Source organism: Pongo pygmaeus, chromosome 1 (assembly GCF_028885625.2).
Source record: "Pongo pygmaeus isolate AG05252 chromosome 1, NHGRI_mPonPyg2-v2.0_pri, whole genome shotgun sequence".
NCBI classification, from domain to species: Eukaryota; Metazoa; Chordata; class Mammalia; order Primates; family Hominidae; genus Pongo; species Pongo pygmaeus.
This window is the reverse complement of record NC_072373.2, coordinates 122058120-122070172: the sequence shown is the minus strand read 5'-3', so window position 1 is coordinate 122070172 and position 12053 is coordinate 122058120. Positions and strand designations below refer to the sequence as shown.

The 12053-nt window shown below is 36.5% G+C and overlaps 1 protein-coding gene across 2 annotated transcripts in view; it reads right to left on the bottom strand.

The window, feature by feature from the left end:
• VAV3 (vav guanine nucleotide exchange factor 3) overlaps positions 1 to 12053 on the bottom strand; it is a 399285-nt gene that overhangs the window by 42212 nt on the left and 345020 nt on the right. For both annotated transcript variants that reach the window (XM_054494867.1, XM_054494871.2), the window contains one exon: positions 3074 to 3139. In XM_054494867.1, coding sequence (XP_054350842.1) covers positions 3074 to 3139 — 66 coding nt within the window. The remainder of the gene's footprint in view (positions 1 to 3073; positions 3140 to 12053) is intronic.

Sequence of the window (12053 nt, the reverse complement as noted above, 5' to 3'; positions counted from 1 at the left end):
TCATGACTAACATGCCAAAAGCAACTGCAACAAAAACAAAAATTGACAAATGGGACCTAATTAAACTAAAGGGCTTCTGCACAGCAAAAGGAACTATCAAGAGAGTAAACAGGCAATGTACAGAATGGGAGAAAATATTTGTAAACTATGCATCTGACAAAGGTCTAATATCCAGCATCTATAAAAAATATAAATAAATTAACAAGCCAAAAAACAACTCCATTAAAAAGTGGGCAAATAACATGAACAGACACTTTTGGAAAGAAGACATACATACGCTTGGCCAAAAAGCATTTGAAAAAATGCTCAATTTACTAATCATTAAATAAATACGAATTGAAACCACAATGAGATACCATGTCACATCAGTAAGAATGGCTTTTATTAAAAAGTAAAAAAATAACAGATGCTGACAAGGTTGCAGAGAAAAGGGAATGCTTATACACTGCTGGTGGGAATGTAAAGTACTTCAGCCTTTGTGGAAAGCAGTGTGACAATTTCTCAAGGAACTCAAAGCAGAATTACCTTTTGAGCCAGCAATCCCATTACTGGGTATATACCCAAAGACAAAATGTGAGAAAATTTTCACAACCTACTCATCTGACAAAGGGCTAATATCCAGAATCTACAATGAACTCAAACAAATTTACAAGAAAAAAACAAACAACCCCATCAAAAAGTGGGTGAAGGATATGAACAGACACTTCTCAAAAGAAGACATTTATGCAGCCAAAAGACACATGAAAAAATGCTCATCATCACTGGCCATCAGAGAAATGCAAATCAAAACCACAATGGGATACCATCTCACACCAGTTAGAATGGCAATCATTAAAAAGTCAGGAAACAACAGGTGCTGGAGAGGATGTGGAGAAATAGGAACACTTTTACACTGTTGGTGAGACTGTAAACTAGTTCAACCATTGTGGAAGTCAGTGTGGCGATTCCTCAGGGATCTAGAACTAGAAATACCATTTGACCCAGCCATCCCATTACTGGGTATATACCCAAAGGACTATAAATCATGCTGCCATAAAGACACACGCACACGTATGTTTATTGCGGCACTATTCACAATAGCAAAGACTTGGAACCAACCCAAATGTCCAACAATGATAGACTGGATTAAGAAAATGTGGCATATATACACCATGGAATACTACGCAGCCATCAAAAATGATGAGTTCATGTCCTTTGTAGGGACATGGATGAAATTGGAAATCATCATTCTCAGGAAACTATCGCAAGGACAAAAAACCAAACACCGCATGTTCTCACTCATAGATGGGAATTGAACAATGAGAACACATGGACACAGGAAGGGGAACATCACACTCCGGGGACTGTTGTGGGGTGGGGGGAGGGGAGAGGGATAGCATTAGGAGATATACCTAATGCTAAATGGCGAGTTAATGGGTGCAGCACACCAGCATGGCACATGTATACATATGTAACTAACCTGCACATTGTGCACATGTACCCTAAAACTTAAGTATAATAATAATAAAAAAAGGAAAGAAAGAAAGAAAAGATGAAAAATATATCAAAATAAAGAAATGCAAAATCAGAATAAATGCTTAAACATAAAAAAAAATTTTGTGAAACTTAAAAAAAAATATATATATAAATTGTTCTACAAATAAAGGTATGCATGCTTATGTTCATCCCAGCAATATTCACAAACATGAAATCAATCTAAATGCCCATATGTTTCTGGATAAAGAAAATATGGTACATATATATCATGGAATACTATACAGCCATAAAAAGAAACAAGATCATGCCCTTTGCAGCAGCATGGGTGGAGCTGGAGGCCACTATCATAAGCAAACTAACACAGGAACGGAAAAGCAAGTAACACATGTTCTCACTTATAAGTGAAAGTTAAAATTGAGTATACATGGACATGAGAAGGGAACAACAGATTCCAGGGGCCTCCTTGAGGGTGGAAGGTGAGAGGAGGGTGAGGATCTAAACACTACCTATCAGGTACTATGCTTAGAAACTGAGTGACACAATAATCTGTACACCAAACCCCCATGACATGCAATTTACCCAAATAATAAACCTGTACATGTACCCCTAAACCTAAAATAAAAGTTAAAAAAATGTGATATTAGATCACAGAACCAACAGAGTAACAGACGCTTTTCTATTCTCTTTGATTTTGAAAATAATTAAGCTTGAATGAGTGGAGTAAATTATCCTATAGGGCACATTCTAGAGCCAAGGATGGCAGATTCTCATGTTTCTAACAGTAAAAAGAATGTCCAGTTTGGAAATTCAGTAACTACTGAAATATAGCAAGCACGATAGATTAAGGAGAGTTTTTCCCCTTCAGGCAATCATCTCCATCATATTAGTAAAGAAATTTCATTTACTTTGGAGTCAATAACTTAAAAAGTTGTGTGGAAAACATCACCCATAATACCATATTATGATATTAAAATCATGTTACCCTAAACAGAAATTTATCAGTATCATGACACACCAGGGAGTACATTTTAGGTTACATTCACCCATAATATTAATTGAGTGAATGTTCATTTATTCTCCTTTTATCTGTGTTTTATATTTTCAGAAAATTCCATTATGACATTATATAAAAAGTAATGACACACTAAAGTATAGAAAATATATTTAGACATTTGATTGAAAAATTTGTGGACTTTTCATTTTCTAGCAAGCGTTCAAAGACATCAGCTGAAGTGTAATATCGCCCTGTAACCCAAGTGACTGGAGGCAGACCGTACCATTCTCAGTTCAGTGGGAAAGGGGAAACTTGTACAATGCGTCTAATTTGCAGCTGTGGTTTATTACTTCTAAAACCTTTTAGACTACTTAGTTGTATAAATTCTACTAAGTAAAATTTGCCTCTTCTATATATTTTCTTAATATTTAAAAACATATTCTGACAATAGAACTATAATGATGTTGAAAATAATGATTCTTCCAGAAAATACTAATAAAAATAATAACTGACCTGGCCAGCATCCTTTGTAGATTTTTGCACAATTAATCACAGGATCAAAAACAAAATGAAGCAAGAGAAAATTAAGATACTAATACTTACACATGGGCAAGGCTTGACTGCATCACTTGGAAAAAATCCAACCTCTCCAGATGCTAAATTTCTGCCCTAAGTAAGAAAAAAAAAATGCCAGTGTTGAGAACAAATTTACCACAAATGATAACCCCATGATGCCCCATACATAGCACCGTTACTTAGGATCCTTAGAATTCCTTATGTGTTATATCCAGTCCTGAGCATTAACTTACTGTGGCTCAGAAAAGGAAGCAAAAGCTGAGATAGTTTTCATGGTTGTTCAACTTTACATGTGGTTTCAGGTCATGATCATAAAATAATTCAAGTTTATTTTTCAATCAACCCTTCAATTTTGTTAGCTTTATATTTCTCAATCCTATAGCACAGTGGACACCAACGTTTTTGGCCCCAGGGATGTGGGGTGAGGTGGGGTGGGTGCTGGGGGCATGGCAGGTCGTTTCAGGAGGAAACTGTTCCACCTCAGGCATTAGACTCTCATAAAGGGAGTGCAACCTAGATCCCTCACATGCGCAGTTCACAGTCAAGCCTGCGCTCCTATGAGAATCTAATGCCACCACTGATTTGACAGGAGGGGGAACTCAGGTAGCAACGCTTGCTCATTGGCAGCTCACCTCCTGCTGTGTGGCCCAGTTCCTAACAGGCCACAGTCTGGGGGTTGGGGACACCTATGATAGAGAGATAACAGCAGTTTCTATCTTTCACCTTTATATTCACTGGCATAAGCAGATCATATGAATTTTGTGAAGGCATATAATTATGAATTCCATATAAATGGATACTACTGGTCTAAGAGAAGACATGAGAATGTCTTTCTAGCAAGATGAGATTTCAAGATGCGAAAATAGAAAACAAAGTTTTGGATGATTTTCAGATTTAAGAAAAAGAAATAGGATACCTATTAACAAAAGAAGACCATAAGATTTTGGAGAATAGGACTCTATTAGGTTAGTGCAAAAGTAATTGTAGTTTTTATCATTAAACTGCAAAAATACTAATACTTATTGAATCCTTAATATGTGCTAGACACTGCTCTAAGTGTTTTATTTAATCCTTGCTATGATCCTTTATGGTAGGTCCAATTACTATCCCTACATTACAGATGAGGAAAATGAGACACGGAGAAGGTAAATAATCTGCCCATGGACACAGAGCTAACAAGTACAGAGCCATAAATCAAACTCAGATGTTCTAACTTCAGGGCTCTGCACTGCCTCTCTGTACAAGCATAATAGAGACTCATGAAGAAAGACAGTGGGACTTAAATATAAAAAGTAGTTAGGAAACAATTTGACAGTGATAGCTGAATTCTATCATTGGTGATGGCATTTATTTAAAGGTGTATGTTTTAGAAGACTTAAACTTGCACCAATGTGGAATATGGCTCCTAGATGGGTCTCACTTTTGGAGTTGAGAATATCACAAGGAAACTGATACCATGGTAAGGAAAGGGATTGGAGGGAGAGAAACACATGCTGAAGACACTATTTAACTGAGTCTGCTGAACTGGCCAGTGGATTAGATATGGAAAGAGAAGATGATCTGTTTCTGAGTTAAAGACTGGGAAAAGTATGAAGAATGGAGGTAGGAGGTGACTAGGGAATCCATCCAAACAACACAGACTTAGATGACTTAGAGAGGAATCTGGAAATTGGAGCAAGGCTGCATCACTTGGAAAAAATGTACAGAGAAGATAGAAGACAGAATTTACAGAAATTAGTGAATGAAACAACAAGGCAGAAAGAAACGATCAGCAGAGAGAGGAATCAGAGACCTGGGAGGGATGGTAGCAGTAACTACAAGGTTGGATGAACTGTTTCTTTCATTCAGCTGTGTTTATCAAGTGCTCTATAATGGTTTATTTTCAGCATGGCAGTGAGATACAAGTAAATAAGTATGGTATTTGGGACTATACCACTAGCCAGACCTCTATATATAAACGCACTACAATGCTACCTGAGTGCAAAATATAAAGGAGTGTGGTGGGAACCATACACTGATTAAGCTCAGAAGAGAAAAGAATAAGAACGCTTTAAAAAACAAACAAGACCTTTGAGAGTACACAAAGGAAATAAGTCTATTTTGCAGAGGAAAGGCGAAAGAGAGAGCTCTGTAATGGTCTTTCCAAAGTATATTTGAAGGCGTATCAACAAATTGGAAAATTATGGCTATTATAAAAATAGTAAACTGTCAACTTCCACTCTTCTTCAGAACAACAACAAAAGGCTTTAATCTATAGAATGCGGTGTACAGGAGAATAAGTGATACTTTGTGACACTGTATGTTGGCCAACGTACTACTTTCTACTTTCTCAGAGCAAACCTGATGCTGAGCCCCTCATGTAAATCGATACCTTCATTCTGTTCCTCCTTCAAAACTCAGTTCATACATTACCTACTCTGTCATCTCTTCCCCAAGGAGCAGATCCCAGATTGAATCCCATGCGCACCTTTCCATACCCTTAGTGATACATAAAGTAGTAGTGCTTTAGTAGTATTCACTCCTAGTAGTATACGTAACTATTGTTCAACATGGTCTTCTCTATTAATAGACTGTGAGTTCCTTGGCATAAGGGATAATCTCTCAGTCATTTTTGTATAAAAAGATGTCAGACACAGAGTAGGCCCTTAATAAATGTTTCTAAGGGGAGATATAACTCAATCTGATAGTTCCCTGTCAATGAGGAGCATGGCCCTAAATTCCTCTTCATTAAGAAGAATAAAATAAAGCCATGTGCCACATGATGACATTTCAGTCAATGACTAACCTTATAATGATGGTGCTCCCATAAGATTATAATACCATATTTTTACTGTACTTTTTCTATGTTTAGATACACAAATGTTATAACTACCTACAATATTCAGTGCAGTAACATGCGATACAGGTTTGTAGCCTGGCAACAAGAGGCTATACACGTAGCCTAGGTGTGTAGTAGGCTACACTATCTAGGTTTGTATAACTACACTCCATAACATTTACACAATGATGCATTTATTAGTATGTATCACTGTCATTAAGTAACTCATGACTATATGTCACTTTTTTTTTGTTCACACAGACAAACACTGAAAAGGATTAAGCTGCCTGTTTCTACAGGAAAATATTCATATAGTGACATTCTTTGACCTGTCTCTGACATATTCTATAAGGACAGTGTTGGGGAGTGCAATGTCACAAAGCAGGGAAAAGAGGATGAGAACCCAAAGAATAAAAGAGTAGGAAAAAGAGATGAATTTTTTAGTTGATGAAAGTGTACGGACTGGCATAGTTGTTTCTTTCTTCCTTTGTAGAAACAGGTGTTCCACACAAAAGACATAAATGGGAACTGAAATCATACTAGACGGTAGAGGAAGAGACCGTGGTTGTATAAGAAATGCTCTAAAACTAGATGAACATATAATTTTCCATTCAAATCAGGACCTTTTGAGAGTAAATGGGTAGTGACTAATAACTATGCCAGAACAAATGGAATAAATTGAACTGTTCTGGGTAAACACGTACACATGGTCATCATATCAAAACTCATTTTGTTCTTTTTCACCTCTTTTAAAGGACACTCTTGGAGGTCCTTCAGGAGGGAAAAAATTTCACTAAACAGGCTGCCAATGTCATTCTGAATTGTTTTTTCTTTAATAAAATGCCCTAGCAGTTCAAGTCACATTTCTTAAATGGTCATAGGCATTCCTTAGACGACAGAGAGGTGAGAGATAATTTAACCTATTTTAACATATGAATAAAGTTACAATTACTTACTAATTCCTAGTCTTAACAGTTTTAGCTATGATAATATGTGCTATATTCAATAACTTCTACTTATTAAAAAGATAGCTATCCTACAACATTTGGAGAATTCAAAACAAAGTAGTGTGTAGGAGGGCTTTCTTTGGTTTCTTGGTGGATGTGTGTGGGATGTACGTTGGTAATTCATTAACACTAATGGGTGGAGCAGCTGTCAATCCCCTACGCATGGATGAAATTGCAGACTGTAACTATGAAATAGACCAACCTCAAATCCAATGATTTAGTGCACTTTATGTGATGATGATATGAGGCTTTTACTAACCTTGGTGAGAGACATACAACTGAATTTCCTTCCTCATTACATTACTGTGTGGGCATTTTATTCTGGGTCAGATAATCAGCTTGTCATCCCTTTTATGAGTATCACAAATGCCAAAGATAGCGAATCATCTTTTAGTTATCCTCCTGCTTCGTATTTGTTCTGTAAGTCCCTGAACATCTTCAAGGTCAACTTGAAAACATTCCTCTCTCATACTTACGTGTCATCTGATATACCATACGGTGCTATCTTTATATGCATTTATTCTGCAGGGCATCTCTGTACTATGTGATGAGACTTTTGTAAATCTAACAGTACAGGTTGGGTCATTCTTATGAAAATACATTCTTTGGAAGGCACATGAGAAAATATCTTATGGGTACTATATGGTAAGAAAAAAATGCACCTTTATAATTTTCATTCAATTACCTGGAGCAGACATAAAACAACATAATATTAAATTATAATTCATAAAATAACAATGCCTTTTTCCTGAAAAGCAATTTTTTTCCTGTAGAAAATGTATCCAACTAAAATTATTGACAACTTCCTCTGACATTCCCGAACATCACAAACATAAATGCATACTCAGGCACTTATTTATTTCTAAGTGACCTTAAGTTTTAACTATTCTTCATTTTTCTTCAATAAGAATCCACACTGAATCATAATGAATTAAAACTACTTCAGGTTTGCTGGTAGAAATGATATTCACAATCTACCTGTACAGAGAAATACATTAAGGTATGCCAGGATGCTAGAGCTAAAACCTCATTTTTAAACCCACAGACAAGGATGGCTTAAAATGACAAAGCATATCGTCTGAAAATCTTAATCGTAAATTGCTTGACTCCTAACTCTGTAAAAAGGAGAAAGAATTGCTTTGAGAAAAATACAGTGTCTCTTCCCTGTGGCTCATTTATCCCCTTAATACTACCTGGATTGGAGCTTTAATGCACTCCTGGAATAGCACTGAACAATTTGAAACAGATGTGGAAAGCTGAATGTAAAAGGGACAGATTAATGGTTATTTATGAACGATTGGAAATTCTCCCAAGTTACAATGCCCTAAACACTCTGAATGTATGCATGATGGTGCTGTGGAGATTACTAAGCAATTTATCACACATGGGTAATGGTCAGAGCGACTGTCACCCTGCCCAGTCACTTCCCGCTGTCAGAAATACACAGGTTGAGTGTTTGGGGAAAGAAGATGTACAGCATGGCCATGAATAATGGGAATATAGGTGAATACATTGTACACACAAATTAGTTTATTGATTGGATGGGCAGATGGAAGGAAGGAAGGATGGATGGAAAGATGAACACACTATTTTTGGCATTATTCTGATGAAGTTTGTGAGGACATGCAATAAAAGAAAAAAACCAACAAAGGGGAGGTAATCAGGAAAAGACCAAGTCAGAAACTGGCCTTTGGTAAGGAGAGATTTTTAATCACAGCTGCAGCCATATTGTAACCATCATCAGTTACATATACATAAGGGATAGTTCTTGGAAAACACACAAAGGCAGTATCATAGGATGTGTCATCAGAAGAGCTTGTTCTATTTCTAGCTCTGCTATAAAAAGATGTGCAACCTTTTGCAAGTCTCAGTGGTAAAACAGGGATGATGACAAGATCTGCCACACATGCCTCACCAGGTTGTTGCAAGGATCAAAGAATTAATATGCATGAATGTACTTTGCAAATGCTAAATACTTGTTTTATTTTATCCATAATATTGCTTCTTGATTATTGTCAATCACTTATTTCACTTCTAAGTTTTCCTTTTTTATTTGGCCCCTTCATGTGTTATTAAAATAGAAATGCCTAATCCTATGTACAATCCTACCACTCTCTTTATATTTCAGTAAACTTGCTAAGCCGCAAGGAACATAGACTCTTATATCACTTTCACCTGAACAGGAACTATTATATTCCTGATAGTCCATTCCTTTACTCAAATGCTTTCTTGGCAGTACACATATTCTTTAATTGTTAATTGCTTCCTATATGATGAGTAAGATATGCATTTTCTATCAGTGAACACTTTGAAAACTTGCCAAACATAACTGCATATGGTTATATGATGGCCACTACAATTAATTCCAAAATACTCACGCACACATACAAAAGAACAAAACCATAAGCATGCATTTTTGTTATTTCTTAGTCAAAACGGGATATGATCCTTAACTTTTGTCCAATGTATAAACAGTGAAAGTTCATGAGGTTGTTCAAAAGACAGTACAAAATGTCCATATCTCTGGCATAGTTCTCTTGTAAAGTGGCTGTCATTGGCTTAGAATTCTGAATAAGCCTAAGAAACTCGTACCTTGGTCTAGGATCTCTGAAATTAAATTTACCTTCAATTTGTATGGGTTTATAATTGTATCGAGTCATCAAAATACATGACAAAGGCTTCAATTATAGTTGATGGTTTTTCCAATTCACACAAAATTGTGTTTACTACATCTCTGAAATTTTGGCAGATGGAAGTGTCAAAAATCCTTAAAAATTAAAAGTTGTGAAATGTATACTGAGAAAAAAAACCCACTAAAAGCCATAAGCTGTACATTTACACTTATTAGATTTGAGATGAATACAACACTGGAACGAGACTTCACCAAGTGTTTTTCCTGTTACTCAAAAATGTATTTGGTGGGGTCCCTGTGTTTCTGCAGCAAGAAAGAGAATCCTCTGATCATGGGTGTCTTAATGCTTTTTCTCCAAAGTCTCACTGGGTGGGATGTACATGATACAATCCTAAATTATAGTCTTATGACTGTGTGTGTCTGTGTGTGTATGTGTGTGTGTGAGTGTGTGTGTGAAAGAAACAAGAGAATACTTTTAATGATAGAAAAAAAAAATTCGGCAAGCAAAAACCAGTCTACATGAAGGTAAGCCAATACCCACGTTGTTACTCAATACAAAATCTGGAAAGAATCAGGTTGTACCACATCTTGGTGAGAAGCCATATAACCCAAAACCAATCCAGGCTTAACAAAGGTCCAAAGAAATTTGCTTTTCTAATACTGGCAGACAACAAATGAATGTTTTTCTATCCTTGGCAATTTTAATCATAACTAATTACAAAGAAAATATTCTGAGTCATAGCACCATAAACACTAAATGCTCATGGCAGCATGAGATATTTTTAAAGAATGTTATTTTTCTACTAAGAGCAAAAGTAGTGCTTTAAAGAAAAGTTTATTGACTTCCTAATATGCACAAGGCACTGTGTTACATACTAAGGAATTAAAAATGAATAGACATGGACACGATCTTCAAGGATCTCATTCAGACAATGCCATTTCCTTAATTCACTTTTGCTTTGGTTATTTTCATAGATTTTTGTGATATTTTTGATCAGGAAAAAACCTGTGAGGTGATAATTTGATACGATTAGGGAGCTGGGAGCCTGGGTTTTATTTTTGGCCTTCTGATCTTGAATAGGTCATTCAGCCCTTCTTGGCTTCATTATCCTCACCTGTGAAACAGAGAGCATGACCTAAGGATTTCCAATGTCTTGGCTACCACCAATGTTCTTTGCTTATATTATATAAGCACTTTTGCAATGCCCCCACAATACTCCACTCAGTCATGGTTGGCCAAAAAATATTTGATCCACAAATTCTTAATTAGGGATAATGTGTGTCAGTAATTTAATCTTTTTTTTTTTTTCTTTTTGGGATGGCATCTCACTCTGCTGCCCAGGCTGGAGTGCAATGGTGCAATCTCTGCTCACTGCAACCTTCGCCTCCTGGGCTCAAGTAATTCTTCTGCCTCAGTCTCCCGAGTAGCTGGGATTACAGGCACATACCACCATGCCCGGCTAATCTTTGTATTTTTAGTAGAGATGGGGTTTCACCATGTTGGTCAGGCTGGTTTCAAACTCCTGACCTCAAATCATCCACTCGCCCCAGCCTCCCAAAGTGTTGGGATAACAGGCATGAGCCACCGTGCCAGGCCAGTAATTTAATCTGATAGCATTTATTTACAGAAGACAAGGACATTTCAGCTTCTTAGTGACGTTTTTAACTCAGTGTGAAGCAGTCTATTTTCCGAAGCACATAAAGGTTGATTTGTTAGAAATTGCATTCATTAATTCATTCTTCAGGAATTCAAATTATCATGAATAATTAAAATTCAATATATGTTATAATTTGATAAATTATTTGGCCACAATTCTTAAGGGCATGTGCACATGCATACTCTACTGAAACCACTTGCGCTATCAAATCAATAATCATGTCAGATGGAATTCCAAATTCATGGCCCACTGAAAGTATTCTGTGATTGACACAAACTTTTAGTCATTATGGCAGAATGTAGCTGACATAGTAATAAAATAATGGAAGAAAAAGGACCACAACAGAATTTCTCAGAACTTTCTCCCATAATGTTACTCCCTTACCCTCCAGAAGAAAAAGAGATAATACTTCATTGTCTGAGCTTCTACTTAGATGGCAGTGTCCTCATCTAAGTACATTATAACCTACACTGTACTGTACCAAGTATTGGAAAAATACAAGAATTGTTAACCAAAAATGCCCATCTTGAGAATTAACAATTAGGACCTCACCCACTTTGTCAGGAGGCCTGCCAATTCCCATAATACAGTCTGTACACTTGGAAACATTCCTGCAAATTCCGTTTATGATCTATTTAATCAAAGCCAGTTGACAATCACCCAGGGAAAATGTTTCTTACAGGCCTTTACTAATGCCTATTATCTTCTATAATCATCTCTCCCAAGGCCTCCCTTGTTCTAGTGCAGTCACACACTGCCTTTTTCTCCTTTCCTGTAATTAGGGACTCTGATTTAACTCAGTATTTACAGGCAACTACCTGTCAAAATCAAGGTCTCATCATTACAGGACATACTAATGCCGACTGAGCCTCTACACTTTCACATAGCTTTT